Source organism: Hypoxylon trugodes (genome assembly GCF_022578975.1).
Source record: "Hypoxylon trugodes strain CBS 135444 unplaced genomic scaffold F4822scaffold_1, whole genome shotgun sequence".
Classification (NCBI taxonomy): domain Eukaryota; kingdom Fungi; phylum Ascomycota; class Sordariomycetes; order Xylariales; family Hypoxylaceae; genus Hypoxylon; species Hypoxylon trugodes.
The window spans coordinates 2,522,725-2,547,878 of NW_026250016.1; the positions used below are offsets into that span (position 1 = coordinate 2,522,725).

Below are 25,154 nucleotides of genomic sequence, written 5' to 3' on the forward strand. Positions count from 1 at the left end.
CGCAGGAGCGAAAATGTGCGTACGAGCAATGAAGGCATGCGGGAATTGGATCTTCCGCTACATCCCCCCATCATCGAAAGAAGAATGGATAGAGAAAAATGTATATGAAGTCCTCCAGGCACATCGTCGCGAGCTAAGGATTTGGTGCTCCAAGACCAGAAGAAACCCGGAAAGCCGGATAAGGTAGCTCCAGCGTAGCAGACCCTTACACACCAGGTACTCACTCAGCTCGTCATACCAATATTGGAGGGTTGCACAAAGTGGTGGAGCAGACTGGAGGGAGAGAGAGGGAAAGAGAAGGCAAAGAGTACATCATTCCCGTCGTATGGCCTAGTACAGAGAGGGCGAGAGGCAAAAAAGGAAGACTGTGTAGTGTCGGCAGTTGAGAGAACAAGATAGTCGCGTGCTACAGAGATCCCTCTACCATGCTTCCACATAAGTCTCAGCCCTTTCCGAAACCGTTTTGTCGAGATTTTAATGGGCGAAGGGTCACGACAAGGCCCTACTCTATGAACCGACCGTTAGCCCCCCGCGGATGTCCTACCACATCAATGCTTATTTAGAGCCAGGAGTTGGTAAGTCTTTCATGGATTGTTGTGTGGGTATAAATATGAATCTTTTGGACTCGGTATTGGGGTTAGCCTAATATATGGCAATTAAACGAGAAGACCTAGTGCCGCAACCATTACGATCCTGTGAGAAAGTATACCTCATGGATTCGGGTCCCTCAGAAAAAGAGCCTTGCCATGAGGCCGATAAGCAGGCATCGCTGCAGTGTCATCAGAGGGGGAGCTTCGACGTCACAGCTTGGAGCCATGATGCATTAACACCACCCAACCACGACCTAGATGGCAAGACTTTATCGCTTAGTATAAGAAAAGACGACTGTCAACATCAATCGAGTCTTAGCAGTGACTTAGAGAAGAGGGGAAGCGGAGAGGATCCAAGGGCACACATTTTCCTCGGAAAGCCTATGTCGGTAATCCGCGAGATAGCGTTCTTCACCGTCGTGGCAACAGCTAACTTCACTCCACGTATGTCAATTCCACGTATAGCCCTTGTCCTATAATTCGGCTAATTGAAAATAAACAGATTCTGGTTTTCACCAAGCACTCTGTATCCTTCATATCATAGGGTCCGACCTTGGTGTTACTCATTCGGGTCAGCTCGTTTGGCTCATCGCAGGTTATGGCTTAACTGGGACGTTCATTTTGCTGGCAGGTCGTCTTGGAGACGTATACGGACACAAGCTCATATTCCTCGTCGGCAATGTCTGGTTCGCGCTATTCTCGCTCGCTGCTGGGTTAGCCGTCTATACGCCTCGACCCTATGCCGTCTTTCTGTTCGCACGCATCATGCAGGGGGTCGGACCAGCGTTGCTAGTACCGAGCGCCGTAGCGCTACTAGGAATCACCTACGTACCAGGGCAACGAAAAGCTATGCTATTTGCCATGTTCGGGGCCATGGCACCAGCTTCCGCTATTATCTCGCCGGCATTTACAGGCTTGTTGGCGTTAGCGCGATGGCAATACGCCTTTTTCGCCTTGTCTCTCCTATTGATCTTCACTACGATTGCCGGTGTGTTTGTTATCCCCGGTGGTTTGTCTCCCGAGAAAGGTCGAATGCCCCATGGGGGTTTGGGGGCGATATGTGCTGAGCTGGATGTTCTCGGTGCTTTGACCGGTGTGAGCGGCCTTGTCCTCATTAGCGTGTCTTGGAACCAAGCTTCTATTCACAGCTGGCAGGATCCCTATGTGCCTGTCCTCCTGATGACTGGGATCTTGCTATGCGTAGTATTTGTTTTTGTTGAGAAGCATGCTAGGAAGCCTCTAATACCAATGGAGGCTATCAATTCAGGAGTAGCTTTCATTCTTGCAGCTGTGTTCTGCGGTTGGGGCTGCTTTGGTATCTATATCTATTACATCTGGGAATTTTATGAAATGCTACGAGGCGCATCGCCTCTATTAGCAACGGCCATGCATAGCCCGATATTTGTTAGTGGGATTGCGGCGGCCATCACGACAGGAATGATCATTCACCGCGTCGGACCTGCGGTCGTAATGGCTCTCGCGTTGTTGGCCTTTACTGTCGGTACCACTCTGATTGCGACAGCGCCAATCGAACAGTCATATTGGTCACAAACCTTCCTTTGCAACTTGATTGTCACTTGGGGGATGGACTTGAGCTTTCCAGCGGCGACACTCATGCTTTCGGATCTGGTTTCTAGCGAGCACCAAGGCATCGCAGCTAGCTTGGTTACTACCGTGGTGAATTACAGTGGCGCGCTGGCGCTAGGAGTCGCCGGAACCGTCGAGCTTCATGTGAATAAAGGAGGGAAAACGTCCCAGGATATCCTAAAGGGTTATAGGGGGGCTTGGTAGTAAGTAACTTCAACCGCTTCTTCTTTATTATCTTCCTTTTCATATCATAAACTATTATTTCTTGATGAAATTGTTTTAAGCTTGTCATTTTTCTCCGGAGTCATTCGACCCATTCCTTTGGTAGTACTGACTAATTGTTATCGCTGTAGTGTGGCGATTGGGTTAGGCGTAGTCGGCTTAATGCTGTGTTCGATCTTCACTTGGAAATTCTCGAAACGTCAACGAGGGTTGCCTAGAGGATGATTAAGAGGATCGTACTCTGATATTTGGTTGGCGACACTGAGTCTACATTTATCGGGATCAAGTCCGCAGGTATTGAATCGATATGCGGTTTCTTTACTTGAAAATGGTTGATGAATCAATAAGCGAGGACCATCACTTCAACCACTTAAATCGGGATTTACGGGTATGGTGACGAATGTCTCAGATTACGAAGCTTGTGGCTTTCATATCCGATTGCTCGTAGGGTCCTTGTTTCTGTACAGTTCAGATTACATAAAAAATAATTGACTGTAAGGTTGGGTGCTTTTCCTTACCTACCCATCCTATCTTCCTATCTCCAATTCTGCTCGAGTCCCTCCCTAGTGTAGTAGAAGCCGGAGGACCCACAGTCTCGGGAAAGTCTGCTATTTGCTATAGTCTCACGTAGTATGGATGGCGGAGAGAACGGGAACAAATGTGATTAGTATGCGGGTGGGTCATCACATACTCGCAGACAGTAGCTCAACAAGTTCAAATAGGTACTGTTCTTGTCCGGGAACATACCTAAACATACCAAGCTTACTGGACCGGTTATAATGCCTGGGTCTCTGCGAGCCGTATAACATATTTGTCTCTTTGAAGAAATCGAATTGTACTTGCAAGCAACGAAGTTTGGCTGACCCCTGAACTTTTATCGAAGGGAAATAGACTAAAAAGTTCTTTTTCTTGGTGGATCGAACACCTTTGCAAATTCGATATTGCTGTTTGGATTCATTCAACAAGGATCTAGGAACGTGGCGCTTAACAATCATATAGTGCCGTAAAAAGTGACTTGGGACATAAAGGCCTAGCGGCCTAGGACTAATGGTTTTTTCTTTCTTTCTCTTTGTGTTCGTAATTGATACAGTATGAGGTGGCATTTTAACGTCCTGTGTCTGTCAAGAATCAATCCGATGTCTGATGTAAGTGGAGGCTAGAAATGAAATATGGCGGGGGGCCCATACGACATTGTACTTGGATAGGTACGTACCTTAACAATTGAGCTTAAGCTTGCCCATGTCTGAGGCGTATCATGAGACGGAGATAGGTAATAAGATAATGTGCTGTACAGTACAGGCCAAAAACAAGGATGCGTCTAGACGGCATATACCCCCGTATACGTAGCTAAAGCTATACGTTTTTAGGTACTGTACCTGAGTCGTACCTACTCAAACTCTCACAAACTTATAATTACATATACAAACATAAAATATAGAAGTCAAAGAAAGAGCTATATTGGTGCATTCGCAAATACCAGGCAGTGCCGGGTAGCCTGATCATGCCTGATATCCTATTTCGTAGCTTAGCATGTACAGTAGTTACAGTACATATAGTTAGCCACCTGGATGGATCATGAGAAGGATCGAGGGGTGGATGGACTGTTCCCAGTCTGTCCCTTCCAAGCAGCCAAGGTGGTCCCAGTTGATGGTCCAACTTTGCTACTACCACACGAATATGTATTTGGGTGTTATTACGCCCGTTTATTCCTACTCAGCAAAGAATCAAATAAAAAACTCCATCCCACCAACCTCCAACTACCTTACTTACCTACACACACATACACATACCTAACACATACATCGTCCAGCTTGCTTTGCTTTGCCTTGCCTTACTTTGCTTTGCTTCCCTCCGTGCAGCTAGCCTGCCTATCGTATGTGGTCACGCAGCCCACTCGTACAAGACCTCACCTCATCTTCAATCAAGATTTCTTACGAGGGCATATTACGTATGCAAGACGCATCTTTCGCTGTCCCTTAAGGCTAGATGAGAAATAGCAGATAACTCCTCGGTTTTTTTTCTCCTTACTTCCTTTCCTTTCCTTTCCTTTCCTTTCCTTTTACCCCTTTTCTCTTCTTTTCTTTGCTGCCGACAACGGTTTCGCATCAGTCGGCGACGAGCATATCAAAGCTCCGGGATGTGCAAATACGTTTTTTAACCGACATTGATTGTCCTTCTGATACAATCGATTGCGCACCACAAGAAAAAAGGGGCCAGCAACATTTCCCTTGTGAATAGGTACAAGCAAATGCCCTAAAAAGGAACGTTCGGTCCTAGCTGGAACTCTATTACCGATATTGACGAGAAGTTGCCACTACTATTCAATCGTGCACGGAAACTACTTCCAAGTCGATTGCTCGAGCAACTCAAACTCAAACTCCGGCGGGCGGATCAACCGTTTAACCTAATCATTTTCCTCACCCTGGTGAAATAACAGAAAAGGAAACAATGGCTTACAGAGGTAAAAATTCCACTCTTATTTTGTTTTTTTCTAGGCAGTTACTCGCAATACTTCACCTTTCATTTATGAACTCTATTTACATTTAACATTTGCACTTGCATTTCTTTTGTTAATGCTGACATTCCTCCATTTTTAAACAATCTTCACACAAATACATACAGTCAGACCCGCCGTCTTCAGGAACTGTCCCACTAAATTTAGACCGTGTACAACCTTGTAGTTCCTTTCTCAGCGGACCTCGATCGCACTCAGAATCTATTCGATTTCGATTTCGCCGCTCCAGACACCGGCAACCAATTTTTTCAGAACACTTTGGGACCTCCATTGTTAGGAGCTTCTTCCAACTCGAACGCGTTCCCTTTGAATACGGATCCATTCAATAACGTTCCCAACTTCAACCAACAATTTCAAACCCCCCAGCTCCCCCCGCTACCCGCCGTATTTCCTGAGCGTCACTTTGCCGACACCTTTGGTTCACAACAAACCAACCCTTCATTTCCCAACTATCAATACCACCATCAATCGCCACCCGCCACTACTTACAACCGTGGTCGAGAAGGACCTAGCTGGTTACCAGATCCTACATATGCCGGGTTAGACCCGAATCCGCGCCGACCGACACCTACATACGTGGAACATCGCACCGGCGTTGCCCCGCTAAACGCGCAACAACCAAGGTTGCCGTCATCTACAACTTACAATTCTCGTACTCACAACCGTCAGTCATTTAGATCCGGCCCTGAGCCGAACAGCGACGATTATCTATCCGCCTTGGTTGACGGTAATTTTTCCTCGCCTTCGCTGCCTCCCATCGCCAGCAGTCCTCTACAAAATACTCGACTACAATCCGCGAACCTCCCAAAGCCTTTAGAAATCGGTGAGGCGATGCCATCTGAACCCCATAGCCGAAGAGCGAGCAGAGGAAATCCGGTCGATTTGACAAAGGAGGAGCCTAATTTCGATTCTACTTCCGGCATTGACCCTAATACACCCAGCATGCCGCCTACCACTAGAAAGCGAGGAGCTACCGCCGTTAACGGCGAAACGCAGATAACTCCTTCCAAGCGACGACGAGCTTCTCGATCTTCTCCATCAACCGCCGGCCGAGCAAATAAGGCGAAACCGAAACAAAGTGCCGCAAACCCGTTTTCTGACGAAGAGATTCCCGAATGTGAAGCTTTGGGCCCCGATACCCAGGAGACCATCGACTTATCTAACGCCACTGAAGACGTTCCCCAGGAACTTTTAGCCCCGAAAGTCGACTCTCGTATTAAGCTAGGCCAGTTCCAGTGTGTTATCTGCATGGACGATACGGCCTGCTTGACCGTTACGCATTGTGGTATGTCCTTTTCCTTTGGCGCTAATACCAGTTTATATGCTAAGTTACTAACTGTCGCTATCCCTAGGTCATCTCTTCTGTTCCGCATGCCTTCACTCAGCACTACATATAGACAACATGAAGAAGACCTGTCCCGTTTGCCGAACCAAAGTCGATACGAAGGAGAAGAAGGGGAGAGGACAACAGAAGTCATACTACCACCTCGAATTGAAGATCCTGACTGCCAACAAGAAAGGGAAACGACCCGCTGAAGCTTGAGCTAGCAAATCGCTAGCTTACAACCAATATGGTGGACGTGGTGTCGGTGGGACATGGTGCGATATTTTCGACAGACTAGAGTCATAGAACGAAGACATGCCGCAAGGCCCTAGCTCCCTATGTGGTTGCAACAGGGGCAATCTAATAACGCGCTGACCTTCTCCCGAGAGGAGTTTACGGCCAACCTAAAAGGGGAATAGGTATTGGTCATCATGAACAGGCATTGCAGCATACGAATAGGGGTTAGGTTTGATGCGAGGTTTTGCATGGAAACAGGAGTTCGTTCATACCCACGGCTAGATACCCCATTTTTTTCGTCACGGTCCGGTTTAGGAGACTTTGCTGGGTTTGGAGCATTTTGCCTATCCATTCTACGGAAACAGGCACGGCAGCATCATGGGGGATAGGAAAGGAAAAAATTAGGACATAATAAGAGAGCACATTTGAACCCTTAACCTGTGTGATTTGAATACTTAAGCTCATATGTGAAGGCGAGAGTTTTCGTTTACCTGCAGAAGTAACCCATTTCCGGTAGACCGCAAGGGTGAAATTACCAACGCCAATTATTCCCTATATACCCGATGTGAATAAACAACTCTAGGTTATGTTGACTAACGCAAACCCTCAAAACATACACGTGTACACCCGCATACGCAGGTAGATGGGTAGATGCCTATCTATCTTAACGTGGTGATCGGCTATGTATCACGGATACAAGAGTATCTTGCATATCAAACTCGCACGGTAGAGCACACAAGATGGTTTGGTTACACTTCTGGGAAGTTGTGTATCTAGGTAAGTAACCTACCATACCTTACACCACGTATAGATGCAGATAGTAGGTACATGAGGTCTTGGTATTAGGTACGTGAGATGTACCTGCACATATAATAGGATCACCGAGGGTAATAGGTATCTGGAATTGTCTAAATCTTTCGTATTAATAGGGAATCTCAAGACGCCTATACCACGCGCCATGCTACACGTACATCCATATCTAAATATCTAAAATTCCACACCAGGCTCCAAAAAAAAATTACAATATCCCACTTCTCCGGTCGTCAGCCGGGGATTCCGCTAGGACACCCTCATCACCAGAGCTGAGTAAACCGCCACGCTCGTCAGTAACACCGGTTTCCTGGCCATCGTCCGCATCATCTTCATCCCCGCGGAACCCTTGTCCAGCCATACCGACAACAGGTCGCCCTCCGCCCCCACGCGCCTCTTCTGCGCCATTAAGGACATACCAACAATCTTTCTTGGTTAGAAGACCTTGTAAAGCGCCGCGCTCGCAGAACATGACGTAGCGCACGCCAAGTTTCTGGAAGTATGCGACAGCAAGGTGGAGGCCAGCACGGGCGGGTAATGTTAAGGGAGTGCGGTCCATCCAAGGGCGCAAGTCGAGAGTAGCGCGCGGATCGGCGAGGGGTTGGTGAGAGAAAAAGGCTTCGGCCTCGGGAGGTAAGCCGCTAACTTCCAAGTTATACGCTAATTCAGCCCGACTTATATATCCCAAAAGAATAGCATCGCGAGGATCGCTAACAACAGGAAAACCACGATAATTACAGGAGTTGAGAACACTACGCAGACTAGCGACAGTGTGACCAGTAGCGGTGAGAACAACAAGGTCCTCAACGCGTGTCATAACTTGTGCAGCAGGAACATCGGGCACATGCTGAGCGCCACCGCCCTCATCACCAGAATCCAGGAATGGGTACTCGTTGAAGTGGATCCAAGATTCGTAGATACCGCGACGGGAGAAGGCGTCACCAACCCACTTGGAAAGCATGACAGCGACCATAATAGGGAGGACGTATGTTAAAGCGCCTGTCAGTTCGAACATAATAACAACGATGGAGACGGTCATGCGCGTGACGCCGGCAAGGGTAGCCGCTGCACCAATCATAGCGTATACACCAGGCGTCACGCACGGCCGACCTGGGTCGCAGGTACTAAAGGCGAAGAAATCAGGATGATTGTGTTGCCAGATCTCCATGACAATGCCGACTGCGCGACCAGTAAGAGCGCCGATAGCCATAGACGGTAGAATGATACCTGCTGGGATCTGCAGGCCGAAGGTAATGGATGCGAGAAAGAAGCCAAGGACGGAAGCGAATAACAGTAAGACGATAGTACCAGCTGTCGCAACCCCCTTTTTGCAGAGGCCAAATTGGTCGTCGAGCACCAAGGCGCAGTCGGAGAAAAGCGAGGACACGAGTTCGGAAGACTGCGCTCGCATATAGAAATTGGGATAGTTAATAAGGGCCGTGAGGAGAGCCACGATGATAACTTGGGTCAAGGGACCTGGAAGCCAGGAAGCTGACTTCTTCCATTGCGCTACGCGCATATTAGCTTTGATAAAGAGTCCACCGTAAATACCACCTAGAATGCCAAGTAAGGCAAAGGGTATTACTTCAAAGCCATGCCAGCCCGTACTAAACTTGACTTGGTACAGTACAAGCTTACCGGACCTGAAAGGGTCGAAAGCTTGCAACACGACGGCGGCTGTCATGGCGCATACGAAGCTTTGCCACATGGTTTTGTCAGGGAAATAGTAGGATAATTGCTCAAGACTGAACAGCACACCTCCAATAGGAGATCCGAATGCGACGGAAATACCCGATGCTGCAGCTGCAGAGAGAACCTCTCGTTTTCGTGCTATTTTTGCGTTAATGTCTATAAAATAACTACTATTATAAAACATACCTTCATTGGCGTTGATATTTGGAAATAATTTGATGAATAAATTCGCGCAACAACAAGCAACGTGGACTAAGGGGCCTTCTTTTCCTAACCACATACCGGATGCGACAGCAAGGCACTGTTCATAATTAGTCAAGACTCGATTTGAGAAAAGGGGTGTATTCAATAATACCAATCCTAATGACTTCGTAGCCAACGTCCAAGAGCCTAAGAAACGCCGAATGACGAACCCGCCCAATACCGTCTTGATTTCGGGTATACCACTATGCTTTGCATAGATTGCGTACTCCTTCACGAGGAATCCCGCGCAGAGCGCAAATGTCACCTACAATAGGTTAGGGACTCATACACAGGTTGAGTACAAAAGGAACTCACGGAAAATAACAAGAAAAAGAAGTACTCTATAAACCACTTCCCGCCAGCAGACCCTATTCCTAGAGCTGCAGCCCATGGTTTCCATCCTAAGCATTTATCGCCTTGGTCGTAACCCCAACAGCAGAACTGCTTATTTAGATAGAACGCGCCACCCTCAGGCCCTGAAGCGCAATAACCTGTCTTGATGTCTCCTAGCCAGTCCGATGCAACATCTATGCCTGCTGCCAGCGCACCAACAGCAATGCCCGACAATACAAGGACGACCCATATCTGACTAGAATCAAGCAGTTGTTGTATATATCCGACTATTCCCGTCGCACTCGAATATAGGACTCGTAACCGTTGTCGCTCTTTCGTGTACTCGAAGATCCAATCAATAGCCGTCAGATCCTCGTATCCTACTCTTCGCCCCGGACCCTCGACGTACCAATCCATCGGCGTCCCTTCTTTCGGAGCGCTCGGCGCGTGTGGAGAAGAAGTACCCTCGAACCGTCCCGTATCTAGACCTTGTAGCCTCGTCGGTGTCGCGGTTCCAGAAAGCGGCGATCGCGGCGAGACGGATCCGAGGCGGTTACCCGTCAATGTGGAAAGTAATCGACCAGGTTGCGAGAAAACCGATTGTTTTTGCTTTCTTTTAAAACTCATCGGCTCCGCCAATTCATCGGTAAGCGGGTCATCATCAGCCAGCACCCCCCCATCATCGTCGTCATCGAACAAATTATCGAGCTCGTCTCTCTCGTCATCGTCGGTAGCGTTCGGTGTCAGCTGGGGCTGGCCGTTGGGGGATCGCGAGGAAGAAGACGAGGCTTCTTCCTCGTGGACGTTTATGAAATTCCTGCTGCTGCTTGCCATCTTGAAGGCCCTAATATGCGATCTGCCATATCGCAAAGTGACCTTATTTACTGAAGTTATTTTATAATTTATTATGGTTTCGAGATTTAATTATGTAGATTAAACACATTGCGTTGCGGCCTTTGCGATCGGCGAGGTTGGTAGGGGTCCTTAATTGATCGCTGCTACCTATCTCGGAGTACAGTACACGTCCGATAACGATAAGAACGCGGCCGTTACCTGCTTTGTCACTAAGTACATGAGCATGTTACGAGACTTTACAATTGTGACTTAGTAAGTTTATTGGTGTCGTCATGGTACATGATTGGCTGCTTTTGTGCTACATACATATAGAATTAGATGGAACTCTCCATTTTATGCCTAGATAAAAACATCAGACGAAATAAAACAATCGACACCATGAGTAGTTTCATACCTTAATTACCTAAATATAAGAAATCCTTAGTATAATGAAGTGGGGCTATTACCAATAACCCGTGCTTAAATTTAGTATCTTCAACATCAAGTACCAAGCAGATACGGCGACAAACGAAAAGATGCTAGTAACATAAGGCTCGGGCTTCGCGTACATATGAGGAAATATGGACACACCGGATGTCTCAAAACTACGGGTACAGGATGACGATGGAGTCGGATCAGAAGCTACTACAGCTCCGTCTGTAGAGAAGATACAACAACTTCTCAAAACCAAGGACGATACTTCCAGATTTGTTGGCTTAGCCCTTCTAAAATCCGTCTTGGACAATTCCCCGGAACTACAGAAAGAAAAGGGCGTCATTGTTTCATTATGGAATTCCATATCGCCCAAATTCTTGGACCGATTGTTACGGACTGGCTCTCAGTCTGGTTCGGATCAGAAGAACTCTAGGGATATGCTAGACTTAGCTGTCGCCGTTGTTCATACGTTTGCTGTTTTGTTACCCGACGACGCGAAGCAAGATACCAAACTTTTAGGTCGAATACCTAGATTAGCCAAGGCAGTCCTCCATAGGTGAGTAATAGCCATAATCATTGATTGAAGAGATATATGCATTAACTTATTATCAGCTCCAAAGAGACCACAGGGGTCATAATAGAAACATTACTCACTCTTGTCTCTATCCCCGATGGTGCCAAGAGTTTCGCCAATCTCGATGCCGAAGATTGGACATCATCAATAGAAATTGCTCCAGAGCACCCACATGTACTCACGATATTTATCTGGGCCTGGGAAAGAGGGACTGCTGGTCTTGAGGATGAACGGTCAAGGGAAGCAATGAGAACCAAGATTGATAGTGGTATTCAGTCTTTCGTCTCTTCCTTCATCGGTACCGACGCAACAAGTCTCCTAGAATTCATATCCCATATCCTACGAAATCTGAATGAGAGCGTAAGTCCCCTACGCTATCAACGACAGTACTCAATCTCTTCTAACCACCTATTAGTTAATACCTCAAAGTCCTAAGTGGCTTGGTTCGGTCGCTAAGCTTGTACGGAACTTATCCACTAATAGGCCTACCGCGGCCAGTCGCTCCGCGTATACAAATTGCGCAGCTGCTCTACTAGTCACATATCCACAATCAACACCACAAGTACTATTCCTCGATAAGAAGGACGCACCAAAACCATTCTCATACCTTTTTATCAACCTTATCCTGATAGAGCTACGCGCAACCTTGCCCTCTCTCTTGGAGAAACTTAACGATCTAGACTATCCACGGACCTCACAACGTCTCGCCTCCGCTCTAGAAATTCTGACCGCTTTTATCGGCCAGCTCATTGTCTGGACAGAAGAGCTAGACAACCCCAAACCAGGCACAGACCCGACGAATCTTTGGCTGAAAATACCTCCCGAGCTTGTCCTAAAACTTAGCAGGTCGATCGTCGAGACCCTATCCGTGGTAATGGAATACCTCCGGGACCGCTGGGACGCCTCGGTAGCCGGAGCTCAGGGGCTACATCCGGAAGCACGTACCAGTAATGCGCATACCGACTTTGGCTCCCGTAAGACACTTGCCTGGGACTCGAAAGACGAGAGCGCTGCCACGGATGCTTTCATATTATCTGCTATCCGCGCGATCGCGATCTGGCTTCGAGATGACGACGGCGACGTGCTGAGGAAAGAAGGCGCGGGGTTGATGGACATGTTCATGGAACTATACCAGAGTAGTTCAACTTCGTCTCAACTTAACGGGCTTGATTACAGACTCCCTATTCTCGCAGCGGTCGAGGGCGTGCTCCAGACGTCGAAGGGTATTGAAGCATTTAACTCACACAATGGTTGGAGGATTCTAGCCGATGATATGCTTAGGATTTTGAATGAGAGCGCGACGCCTAATGCATTACTGCGAGAAACAGATCTTACTCGCCGTACCTGGATTACTCCTGTACTGCAGATAGTAGCCGAGAGCGAAACTAGCACACCTGAGGACTGGATGAGTGTCGTGACGGCCGTCGCGGCTTATGATGTACCCGTCATCCAAGGCCAACAGCGCCTTCTTGACTTCCTTACGGATGTCTTACAACTTGCCGCAACGTTAATAGCGAATGCGGGTCCGGGGATGAAACAGAGATATGTGCATTCGATAAGTGCTATACGAGGAATCGCGGAACAAATAAAGAGTCTGGTAAAAGAAAGGAACGGCACGGCGGTTGAATTGGACGATATCATATCGACTTTGGATAGCTAGCCAGCCAGTTTGCGTAAACTGCAATAAAAAATCGATTGGCTATCAAAACCCGTTTCACCATTGTTGACTTAGAAGTACCCGATTCTCATCTACTTGCCGTATCAATCCTGTTGGCCTAGAACTACGCAGGTATCGTACTTTTGCAGTTATGGGCCTTCATTGGATCGAAGTCCAGACCCTTACTAACACGACAATCGTAAATCACCCCACGCAACGCCAACGATATCCTGCACGTACTTCTTGATACTGCCAAGGGATAATGAGGGCTAATTTGTTCATTAGTTTTCAGCTCTTATCTACATGCCTCATTCTGCTGACGTGTGATGGGGGCGCCTTCACATGCTGGCTGCCCTACGGATACGGGACTTAACACGGGGAAATTCCGCGTCTCACCTTCTACCTACCTAGGTGATTAATCTATTACATATTACGTTGGTCTTTCCGTACCAATATTTTTTCCCAAACGTACATCTCCGATGGCCGCCCCTTTATATGTAGTTCGCCATATTCCCCTCCTGGATGCTCGGTTCGGTCGTAGGCGGGTATACGATCTATTAGAAGATGATAGATATCCCTCGAAGCAATAACGCAATATAATATACGACAACATCCAAACTTGCCACTTGACGATATTAAATGGTGATTCATAATTCATATTTTATATCCCCTTAACTGGTAGGTAGTTGTTCTCACGCCCCGACCCCCTGTAATTTGGTCCATACGGGTACGCTAGGGGTAATTCGTCGTCCATTAGGGACTATTCCGGTAAGAGGGCCTGTAAATCAGAACGAACTTAATGCTATGATAAAACGGTACTATTGGCTACCTTAAACCCATTCAAGGTCGTTCAATGCTAATGCGAACACCGCAATAAAATGCAGGGGACACAGCTGCCGCTTAGGGAGTTATATCGCTACCTACGCTACGTTAGGCGTTGACGATCCCCCAAAATACTAATTAACGAATGAATGCATGAACGCGGAGGGAGCGAGTGGGATTCGATAAAACTTGCTGCAGAGGGAATTTCTGCGTGATGTAGGATCAAGGCGTCGCCGCCGCTGAACTTCGAGTTCACCATCACCATAAACAGTTGAGCGAGCAAGTGAAGAAGTCCTACGTATCTCGGGTTTTGGCCACAAATACGATCATTTCGTCCTACCTTTTCGGGAACATGGCGCCATCTCGATTGCTTTATATACACTAATGAGAACCGAAAAAAAAGGAGATATTCATCTCTGATCGACATTAACCACCCCACGGACTAACCATCACGCAATTCAGTAGAAAAAAAAAACCCACTGCGCCCAAAAAATACCACACGTGCCCAGTTACCAGATACAGAATTGTGGGTTCCCAACAGGAGGCAGCTCGGCGCTGAAAATCAATTAGACTTCTTACCACAAAGCGAGTCAAGGCATGCTAGACGAAATCCTTCCAGGCCGACTGGGGTGGGGGCAGCAAGCGTCGCAGCTGTACGTACCCTGCCTTACCGTTACCGTAAGGGCTGGTACCCGTCCGTACCTAGGTATGTAGGGGGTGTGTTAGGTAGTATGTAGGCTAGGTGTATATTTACCATATGTAAGTGAGATTAAGCAGGGGGTCTCTAAAAATAAAGGAAACCGACAGACTGAAAACTGATTGATTGATTGACTGATTTGATCTGATCAAGCAAGTCGCCGAAATACGAACCATGTGTAAAAGAATATCATGAAATCTCGCATTCCATTCCTCTCCCTGTAACACCAAATATCCCAAGAAGCCTACCTACACCAACAGCATAGAAAAACATACATATACATACAATTTATACATAGATCGGTAGCCAATGGTTACCAAATAAAGCCAAACTAGATGCTGCCCACCTATCTAAGTAAGGGGTTAGTCGATCTAAGACAATATGTAGGTACCTACACATACGTTATTCTCAGTTTGTCCATAGCCAGTACTACGCTACGACGCTGTATACCGAAGATACGTTACCGCTGTTTTCCCAACCTCCCACCCCTTAACCCTAAGGGCCCGGCACTTACCCGCATTACCTAGGTATGTACTGTAGCTATCCTCCCCCAGCGCACCGGGGAATCTGACCAGTCATGTAACCCCTACCACACCTCCCGGGGAGAGAGACGCTGAATGCGGTATAAGTTTGCTCCTGATCCGTAATAGCACCGACGTGCTTCGCCAACTCGAGTTCATGTCGTCCAACAACGGAAAGGGAACATGTGAAATTAGGCGATACCGTTGTATAGAATAGGAGCATTGCTGCGGAGATGTAAGGTAAAGGATACGTCTAGCGTAGCAGAGAATATACAAAAATAATAATGTTAATAATTTTATAGAATTTTTCCTTCATTAGACCCGTAGCGCGTATGCGCATTGCCAAATCAACGCTTTACCTTCCAGGATTATGTACAAACAAAAAAGTATAGGTATCTTTATGAGTGTGGTATGCGTGCATGTAGACTATGTGCGCATGTGTAGCAAACCAATATACATTTCGTTCCTCCTCGTCTTCACGTCCCACATAACCAAACATCGTAGCACCGTAACCACGAGTCTAGAACAACCACGATACGAATCTTCTGTAGAACGCGGCACCCCTCTTCTCGGGCTCAGCTTCGCGCTTGGCGGCCTGAGCTGCGAGGAATTCCTCTTCTTCACGGTCGATGATGTCCTTGCCCGTGTAGAAGTCGCACTCGTGCGGGCGTACGCCTTTGCTCTTGGTCCAGATCTTGTGGCCGAAGATAAGAATAAGGTAGATGGGAATACCTAGGTAACCTGTAATGAAGGTAGGGTACTTCTTGCTCCAGTCGCCCACGAATACGTCGTAGTTCTTGGTCAATGCAATAAGGCAGCACATGAATAGCGCGCCGTAAGATCCCCAAATACCTAGCGGTGCAACGTACGGCATAGCGTGGTCTTCAAGGTTCTGTGCGCGTCTCGCACGGACAAACCAGATGTGCGTAACCAAGATAGAGATCCATGTCATAAGACCGAAGATGGTAGTAAGGTTGACGAAGTATGTAAACACCTGCTTCGAGTCATCCTTGACGTTGAGAAAGGCAAGGAGCGCGAAAGCCGCTGAGGTTCCGAGAGAGTACAGGGGAACACCGTTGCCGTTAGTCTTACGGAAGATAGACGGGGCAGCGCCATCCGAGGATAGACCGTAGAGTGTTCGGCTGGCAATGTATAGATCGGAGTTCGCGGCCGAAAATACGAATAGCAGGATGCAGGCGTTTAGAATGTGGTCGAGCGCGGGGATGTGGGCGAGACGGATTGCGACGACGAAGGGGGAGGCATTGGCGTTGCCGGACGAGTCGTTGGCGAAAGCAAGGAGGTCCGAGTCATATGGCACACACATGCCGATTAGGAGGATGCTAATGCAGTAAAAGAGAACGATACGGTAAAAGGTAAGTCTGATAGCAATGGGGATGGTCTTGCGCGGGTTCTGGGCTTCTCCCACCGTCACACCGACCAATTCCGTACCCAAGTAAGCGAATGTAGCGGTGACCATAGTCGACCAAAATCCGAGAAATTGGCCCCAAGATTCAGTAGCGATATAGGGGCGGAAAGCACTAATTCCCAATTAGTATTATAAAAGAAGTGATGGGAAAAAAGGAACATACCCAGGAGAATCCCAGTATCGGAAGCCCTTCGGGTCACCATCAGCACCGCCGCACGCGATGATGAGAGCTAGGAGGATGACGCCGACGATGACGACGACCTTGAAACTGGACAGCCAAAACTCGAATTCACCAAAGAACTGAATACCGAAATAGTTGATGCAAAGAATGAGAACGAGGAATATGGCGATCCATACTCCTGGATTCACTTTGTCTCGGGGCAGCCAAAACTGGATGACCAGTGCGGCAGCCGTAAGCTGATTTGGCGTGACGATAATGTATTTGATCCAATAACTATATGTTAAAAGCGTTAAATGTTAGCTTCGTCCGGTCACTGGCTAAGTTATATATAGCGAGCGAATTGTGGATCAAATAAGGTAAGGGACGTGCGACTTACGTCCAACCAAGCGCGAAACCAAGCGAAGGGTCGCAGAACCGAGAAGCGTAACCAGTGAAACCAGCAGACATGGGGAGCCAAGCAGCCATCTCGCCAAGAGCAGCCATGACGAGAAAAACGACGAAACCGACAAGTGAGTACGAGATGAAGATAGAACCGGGTCCAGCTTGCGCGAGCGCTTTACCAGTACCGATGATGAGACCTGTTCCGATAGCACCACCGATGGCGATCATAGTAATGTGGCGAGCCTTCAAACCACGGCGCAGCGACGTCTCGGCGGAAGTTTCGATACCGCGGACGTGCGAATGGCCTAGGTCCAAGTCGCTGAACGCTATCGTGTCCTTGTCCCCGGCCGGCGACGATGCCGCCGACCTGTGGACCAAGCCTTTCTCCATGGCGGTGGTTGGTTCTATTTTTTCCTCTCTTCTTTTTTTGTTCCTTCTCGATCGACGTTATTCCCGACGGTGATGAAGCTTACGAAATAAGTGAACAAAAAAAGGATTGAACAGACACGACACAAAAGGATTGACGACGACTAATTAAGTCTGCGTGTGTGTGTGTTTTGTTGAACACCAAAACGTAAGATCAATCGAAAGGTGTTGGGAAGGGTGGCACGGGTGATCCTAAGGTAATATATATAGGAATATAAAATATAGATCAATCGTAGATTGGCGTTAGAACATGAGCAAGATGGGCTAGTTGCTAACGAGACTTCTCGCAGTCACCTATCAAACCAACCCTACCTCACTTGACCAATCCCAGTCCGTTTTCCGTTGGTGGGCGGAATAACTACTACGTAGCAGTAACCTACCTAAGCTCTCTCATTGCTTCTATCTTTTCCAGTGATAATGAGAGTGTGTGTGAGTGAGAGGTACGGGCCAATACCGCAGAGCAGCGGGGCTTTGCTTATCTCTCCAACACTTGTCCGTCCGGGCGCATATCATTGACCGAATAATAGTCCGTGGAGTAAGTAGTATTACCCTAGAGGCTCTTGGCCTGCCCCGGTCTTGCTTCCTCTTTTTCGAATCCTGGTCGCTTGTTATCCTTGGTAGCTTGGCTCTCTGCTTACCTACTATTGTGGTAGCGTCCTTGAGGTAAGCAGGGTCCCTCGGCAGGCAGGCTGGTTACAGGTGGTTGCAAGGTCGCGTGCTCACTGGCTTTTCCTCGGTGCCTTCAATTATGAGCTCCTAACCAATGCGTGAGCTTGCCGTGAGATGGACTCAGGAGAAGGTCGTATGTGGTATGCCAGTTTCTCCGAATACCACGGCAGGGAGGCAGGTGGATCACATGTGATGTTTCATTGTTAAAGCGATGGTAATAACTGTAATAACTGCATCTTGGGTCAATTGTCCAATGTCGAAGCAGGCGTCCCTGATTCCCCAGACGTGATGGCCATCGTCATTTTGCTAGTGCCGGGTCTGTCAACCAACCAACTAGCTTGGCCGGTGAAATGGACGAGATGGCGTTAGTGCATCGTAGTTTTGGTACTACCTATGATAATACATGGTAGTCCCTGGATACCGAATACCCACAGTGGATTAGCTTGACAAGTTTTGACATGGTTGAAGATAAAAAGTGACACGGACGGGGAGAAGGAGAAGAAGATCATGGTCAAGGGTTGTTATGGCGTAGAATGCGTAGAGAGAGAAGAGTGGAGAGGGAAGAGAGGAAGAGAAAAAAGACCGGGGGGTTGCGAACTTCTAGATCGGGATGGTCTGGGGCAGATACTTAGCAGATACTAGGCCAGATTCTTAAATTGGGCAAATTTGATAGGCTATGTTTCTCATTATCTATGCCAAGGATGCCCTAAAAACGCCACCAACCCGGACCAAGCAGACCAAGCCGCATCGGCCGACACCAAAACCATAGCACCCACCCGCACCCACTAACAAATCTCATTGGAGCAGAGCTCCTTAGCAGATCACATCCTTTTTAAGCCAATCAGAATAGGCCTAGATAACGTTGCTCTGTGGCAAGCCTGGCAAGCACACTAATATGCAAGCGAACTCCATCAGGAGACTTCTAGACGTATTCCAGCCCACACATCTCTGCACTTTCAAACTCAACCAAACTTAAGTTAACTAGGTCTATCCTAGAATCTATCCTAGAATCTCCATCACATACCAACCCAGTCACATGACTAATAAAGCAGATCTCTGATTTTGTGATTTGAGGTAATTTGCATTGCAAAGAAGCTTTGCTTGTTATGTTAGGTAGCTTCATCAACGGCGCCACACTAAAAACTAGGTAACGCCCGTTTTCTCAGTGCGCCTTGTCAACCTCACACAGACACGCCCGGTATTATTTTAACTTACCTACCTAGGTACCTAGGTACACACACTAGCTAGCTCCCATGTACTAGTGTCCTTTCTAGCCCGCCATCAAGGGAAATTAAGGCTTAAATACATCATCTGAATCTCTAGGTGTCGCGTGACCATTTTTGAAGTTTATTTATTTATCTTCCTTATCTTTAATGGAATAGTAATGGTGCAGATCGTTTATCCTCGGTCACGTTTCCGCCCTCGAACTGTGGATGACGAATTTGTTTAGCCATCACTCTCAATATGAAACAAGAAAGGATCATTGTGGCTTGCTTACCTCTAGGAATCCTGTTGCGGTGATGACGACCATAAACGCCTCCGCCAACTCACTAATGCGTTCCGAAAGCAATGCACTCGTCTTCCCGCCTCCGGCTCCAATTCCGGCTGAGCGTTTCAAGACATGCATCACTAGCATTCGATGCTCGGTCAAGAAGCGTCTTCCTTGGAGTATATTATGCGACCCTCGACTGACTATCGCGGCACCGATGATGCGAGCCACCTTGACTAGAAGGGTGTAGTGTCTCTCCAAAGCATTGGCGTCCGAAGAATCAACTTGTAATTCGGGGTCTACTGAGAACAGCCCCGACAACTCGATGGTGCGGAATAGATTCGCATGCAGAACATTTTTAGCGCCCTCGCGCGTTTGGCAAAGCTGCAGTAACAGGGCGAGCTTGGCATTTAGGCAGTTCTGCTGCTCTGAATCACCTAGAAATACGCCTTGTCAGATCGCCTACCCTAGCTAGTGCGAGTGGCTTGTACGACTCACCTGTCTGATTAATCGCTTCCCACTCCGCGAGTACGCCTCGTAAAGAATCGACGAGTATGCCAATGAAATTTAGCCTATTGAGTGTCTCTACTATAAAGTTATCATTCTCTTGTTTTCCAAGTTGGACTAAAGTTGCCAAGAGGATCAAAGCAGCCGATTGACAAGCTGCATCTCCGCCGAATGCATCATCGCAGACGACATTTAGGAGCTTTTCACCGAATGCTTGTATTGTCTTAGCTGTCTTTCGAAGGCCGAAGGAACCGCCCTGGCCATGGTCCACAAGACCTGTCAAGTGACGATAGCAGATACTGTAATAGACAGCCCGCAGCTCTTGATCACCGGTCCATTTTGCGACCGCGCTTAAGCAGATTTGAAGAAGCTGGAAAAGTTTGTCGCTGATCAGGTTTTCCACCACTCGACTCTGCTTGTCAGTTGAAGTCATGGTCTGGAAATCTAGTTCGAATAGTAACACCTTGGCTAGTCTTGCTAACTCCAATGCAGCAGGGGGGTTTTCCGAGCCATACAATTCGAGATTCGGGAGCGTTGCCTGAAGTGTTTGTAATATGAATGAGACCTTGTTTGTGCCTTTGAGGTCATTGCAGTCGGTCATCACCATCAAAAGTCTCGTCCAGGCTGTCAAAACTTTCAGGCTATAATTCTTGACTTGTTCAAATCTGTTTAGATAGTTTACGTATAGTAAAATGCTTTCTTGTTCTGCCTCTGCCGCTGCTACATCTTGCTGTGAGACGAGAAGACCAGAATGTCGAGCTTCATTTTGTTTTAGAAGCAGGATCTCTTGGACTTTACTTAAACTGAATATTGGCTTTGAGTCGTCATCAAATTCTCGGCATGGATTCAGGCCGAGATTTTGAACGGTTTCGATGAACTCGGGCACAGGCGCGATGAAAAGACTCTCTTGAGGTAGCGAATCATGGAATTCGAATACTGAGGGTACTGGTATAGCCTCCATACCTTCAACTTTGATTTGGCCGCCGAGAGCATCAAAAATTTGTCGCTTGAGTCCGGGCCTGTGGCCGTGGGAGACATTACAGAGCTCCCGGGTGATATACTCCAGTGCCATAGCTCTCATCGAGAGATAATTGACATAGCCTTCAGCAGCAGGTTGAGTAAGGAAATCCGGGCCGATAGCTTCGAGCCCATCCCACATGACACTTTGTTGAGTTACAAGGCCTTGCATTAGAATATGAAATAGGAAATCATTTTCTCGGAGTTCATTGAGAACGATAGCAGTTGATAGAGGTGAACTCCAGAGTATTCTGAGAACCCGCATGACCTTGTACTTTATGTTGATGAGCCATCTAAGCATCGATCCCTCCTCGTTCTTTAATGGAACTTCTAGGATCACTGGTAACAACGCATGGAATAGAGATGATCGTTGATCAAATAGGCTACCTGGCTCTATCCCAAGAGCGTTGGCCCCACAACGGAACCCGAGAAGCAGGTGGGCTATCGTAGGTTGATCCGGATTGGCTTGCATGCAAGAGTAAAGGAAGTCTAGGATGTAGAGTTTGATTTGGTACTCATTCGAACCGCCTTCCTTATGAAAGTCTAAGGGACTCCTGAACTCGGAAATCAAAGATCCAGCTATAGAAGTCGCGTCATTTCGCTCCTCTAAAGCCATGATGGCCTTATTACGATGGGATTGCCATGTTGGTCCAGTCTGCCAAGCGGAGACTACCCTAGGCGACGCAGATATCTTCTCCAGAAGCTTCAGACTGGCTAAGGTCAATGCTGCATGTCCTATGCCGCAGTAGCTACCGAGGTCGGATATCAACGCCATGTTGGTCATAAGACCGTCTTCTATTGAAGCAAACGCTCCATTTGATGTTGGTATATATGGCGATCGACTTTGTGTTCGGGTCTGCGGTTTCAAAATTGGCCGAATAACATTAAGGTAAGTGGCCTGGAAGTCTAGGGTTTTTGATATGAGCTCGATTGCACGTATGGCGCTAAGAATGAGGGGCGAAGTCGGCGCTGCTTTTCCGATATCTGGTTGGCTTTGGTGTATTGTGTCGAGGAGAGCTTTAATGAATTTGCTGTCATACATCCACTCCATAACTCGAGCGAATGGGTGAAGAGTGACATAGGCTTCGAGGCTCTTACTCTCAATGGCAGTATCTACGTTGATATTGCATTCGTTGCTGAAGACAATTAAGTCTTCGTTAAAACTCGCGATACAAGTGAAGGCAAAATCTAAGCAGCGTAATCGCAACATTCTCTGGTGCATTAATTCTGGAACATCCTGAGCACGCACGGAGAATATATGCCCCAGACTAAAGTCAACGTACGGCTCGATCCCAGGACGCACCCTTGCCGCTGCTCCAATATCATCAGGATAGGGCAAAGCATCATTCAAGGGGCTATATCCGTCTGGAAGAGATATCAAATCCGTTAGTAATTGGATGAAGGCACTGGCATCGTCGACGTGCGGGCTAATTTCCTGAAAAAGACCTTCCATATAGAAGGACGGAGGCTGAGGGGTCGACGAAGATGCTGGTACCCTATTCGGCGTAGCCGAGAAGAAATGTCCAGTGAGGCATGATTCCAAATACCTCCATATAGATAGGTTTTGGTGGAGGGATTTTCGGGTAAGGAGAGAGCTCAATGCTCTGAATGTGCATGCTCTAATCCGAGGAGCAACCAAGCTGCTGATTATTTGAAAGAGCACCTCGACTAACTTGTTTTTTGGTTGATCGAGTAGATAAATGCGTGCGGCTTCGCTCTGGGCAGCAAGCTTAGCCATCAATCTTAGATAGGATTCTAGCATTGCTGCAAATTCAGGCTCCGTCTCAGCTTGTTCAGCATTTACCTTTCCAGTTCTGTGCATGCCGACTTGGGCTGGAACGGGCTTCTCCCTAATCTTGTTGGCAAAGTATTCTATTTCATTCATAATATGAGTCCAGGTGAGGGACAGTGGCTTTCGGACCTGATGCCCTTCATCAAGGAGAAATTCATGAGCAGATGTCGCCGATTCGGAATCTTCGGATAATGATTGAAGCATCTCACAGAATGCGGCCTGGACTGGCGTTGTTGCTCTTCGGGATGCCCACTGTAGAAAACCTGCCAAATTATTTTCGGGGTCAGCCCAGAAGCCATCCGCGGCTTCTGGTCGATCTTCAAAGGAGTATGCAATTATGAGAAGGAATCTTTCCAGATCATAGTCTTGCTCCTGAGCTTGACTAGCTTGCCGTTGCTCATCTTCTTCAATCTTTAGTCGGCGTAACACATCAGGCATATTAGAGATAAAAGCATCCACGAATGTTTCAAGTTTTGCCGCCAAGCGGTTTTGTAAAGCGGTAGAAAATGTGACGGTATCCACGGGTAGTGTAGGGGTCCTTTTTCGGAGCCATTGTCGCAATGACCTTCGAGCAGAATCTTCCCACTCGGTTGCCCTTACGTCAGCAACAACCGCCAATATGAAGTCGAAAGCACCGTCTTTCAACGCTTCGGTAAACTGTTTTGACCTTTGTTTATCCTCTTATAGTCTGTTAGTTGGTTCCGAAATATTGCATGCTTGAATTTCTTACCTTCGTCAATATCGATCCCAGGAAGACCTGAGCCGGCGGCATCGTCCATGTACCAACCACTATACTCGGCTATCCACCAAGCTCTGACTGCTGCGCTGATGAAAGGCAAGTATCGATTTTCATCCTGCTGCTGGCAGACAATAGTATTTAACTTTCTCGCTTGTTCTACGCTTCCGCTGCCTTCCGTCGAGCCGAAAAAGGTGATATAAGTGCCCAGAACAGGTACGAGATGGACTAATAAAATCAGCTACGGCACGTATGGCTACCGACAATTTCTAAGGAAACAACTCACCGGTACAGGAGTCATATTTTGTGGCCTGCTTCACCAAGCGGATGAATTCGATAAAGTCACTCTCAACTGCCACATGCTTCTCAATTGCATAACACAGCATGACAGCAAGGCGTTCGTGCTGCTGGGTTAAGGTGACGTAGGTAAACTCCATGATCTCCTGAAATTGGGCTTCGGTCGCGCGACCCAGTACTGCAGCACTTGCAGCCTGCTCAGAAAGTCTTTGGAGCCATGTTCTGATATCATGCATCGTGGTCATACACGTAGGGATGAATCTCGGTTTGGACGAAGTGTTCGTAACACCAGGAATGTTCATATGAAGTATATTCGCGCCGACGTATTGGCTGAGCATCCCTAAATCGTCCCCCACATCTTCGGCGAGGAGTTCATCTTCTTCCTTAGAGAGCTCCAAGAGCAACACCATGCAATCGAGTAAGAAATTTCTCTCCCTATGAAATCGAAGTATAGCGCATTCCTGTCTCGAGCGTGCGAAGGCGGTTTCGTCCTCTTCAGCAAGGAGTGTAAGTTTGGCGGCTTCGATCTCGTCTAGGTCTAGGCTATCGGCGACTTGCAAGACGAGTTCTTGGAAGTCCTTGTTGAAAGTATACTCTTCGTCGAAGATTTTACATTTGCCTACCGTAGATGTTAGCACCATATGTAGCCTATAATTGGTGGAATGTGAAGTAAATTACGAACCTAAAAGCACCGCATCTCGACTTTCTTTCTTCCTGCTAGGCTTTGCTAACAAGCCCTTGAATTTACCACCCAGCTCCTCTAGAATAGGATTTTGCGCAAGTTGTGATAATAAAAGAGGACCTTGGGCTTCGCGATCTTCCTTTAGTGCCTCAGATATGGTGACTAAATCTCTATGCAAAGCCAGGAGAGCTTCGAAACTGCCTTCGTCCGCCATTGTTGGTGGTTTCGATTCCTATCGCATCGTCGCGCGGCGGTTTGGAAGAAAGGTAGATTCGCAGTGCAACGGGTATACACCGCTAATTGCTGCGTAAGAATTGTTATTCGTTGCACATACGTTGGTAGGAGTAAGAGGTTGCTTCTTTTACAAGGTGGAGGGGCGCGCAAAGGCAGGCAGGCACTTTGGGAAATTCCATAAGAAAATGATGCTTTGGGGACGTGTCGAGCTAAGGCAAGGTACA

General features: G+C 47.6%; 6 protein-coding genes across 6 annotated transcripts; 3 read left to right on the forward strand and 3 right to left on the reverse strand.

Annotated features, from left to right (window-relative positions):
- Window positions 1-88: 88 nt before the first annotated feature.
- Window positions 89-2,902, forward strand: F4822DRAFT_439747 (MFS general substrate transporter). Its single transcript, XM_051462665.1, has 3 exons — window positions 89-1,034; window positions 1,093-2,380; window positions 2,531-2,902. Exons 1-3 carry the CDS (start codon window positions 650-652, stop codon window positions 2,622-2,624), a joined length of 1,767 nt encoding a protein of 588 aa, XP_051319600.1. The 5' UTR covers window positions 89-649; the 3' UTR covers window positions 2,625-2,902.
- A 1,533-nt stretch (window positions 2,903-4,435) lies between these two features.
- Window positions 4,436-6,912, forward strand: F4822DRAFT_386078 (uncharacterized protein). Its single transcript, XM_051456673.1, has 3 exons — window positions 4,436-4,860; window positions 5,081-6,199; window positions 6,267-6,912. Exons 1-3 carry the CDS (start codon window positions 4,848-4,850, stop codon window positions 6,455-6,457), a joined length of 1,323 nt encoding a protein of 440 aa, XP_051319601.1. The 5' UTR covers window positions 4,436-4,847; the 3' UTR covers window positions 6,458-6,912.
- Window positions 6,913-7,379: 467 nt separating this feature from the next.
- On the reverse strand, window positions 7,380-10,595 carry F4822DRAFT_386082 (chloride channel). Its single transcript, XM_051456674.1, has 4 exons — window positions 9,536-10,595; window positions 9,333-9,485; window positions 9,164-9,278; window positions 7,380-9,115 (listed from the first exon to the last, which is right to left on the reverse strand). Exons 1-4 carry the CDS (start codon window positions 10,385-10,387, stop codon window positions 7,494-7,496), a joined length of 2,742 nt encoding a protein of 913 aa, XP_051319602.1. The 5' UTR covers window positions 10,388-10,595; the 3' UTR covers window positions 7,380-7,493.
- A 163-nt stretch (window positions 10,596-10,758) lies between these two features.
- F4822DRAFT_386083 (DUF1941-domain-containing protein) lies at window positions 10,759-13,654 on the forward strand. Its single transcript, XM_051456675.1, has 3 exons — window positions 10,759-11,378; window positions 11,435-11,756; window positions 11,812-13,654. Exons 1-3 carry the CDS (start codon window positions 10,969-10,971, stop codon window positions 13,054-13,056), a joined length of 1,977 nt encoding a protein of 658 aa, XP_051319603.1. The 5' UTR covers window positions 10,759-10,968; the 3' UTR covers window positions 13,057-13,654.
- A 1,702-nt stretch (window positions 13,655-15,356) lies between these two features.
- On the reverse strand, window positions 15,357-18,042 carry F4822DRAFT_26926 (putative amino acid permease). Its single transcript, XM_051454683.1, has 3 exons — window positions 17,077-18,042; window positions 16,683-16,973; window positions 15,357-16,631 (listed from the first exon to the last, which is right to left on the reverse strand). The coding sequence occupies exons 1-3, from the start codon at window positions 17,469-17,471 to the stop codon at window positions 15,614-15,616; spliced, it is 1,704 nt and encodes a 567-aa protein (XP_051319604.1). The 5' UTR covers window positions 17,472-18,042; the 3' UTR covers window positions 15,357-15,613.
- Window positions 18,043-18,994: 952 nt separating this feature from the next.
- F4822DRAFT_386088 (nucleoporin Nup186/Nup192/Nup205) lies at window positions 18,995-25,129 on the reverse strand. The gene is made up of 6 exons (XM_051456676.1): window positions 24,697-25,129; window positions 24,004-24,633; window positions 23,712-23,945; window positions 20,164-23,661; window positions 19,675-20,102; window positions 18,995-19,603 (listed from the first exon to the last, which is right to left on the reverse strand). Exons 1-6 carry the CDS (start codon window positions 24,908-24,910, stop codon window positions 19,547-19,549), a joined length of 5,061 nt encoding a protein of 1,686 aa, XP_051319605.1. The 5' UTR covers window positions 24,911-25,129; the 3' UTR covers window positions 18,995-19,546.
- Window positions 25,130-25,154: the final 25 nt, after the last annotated feature.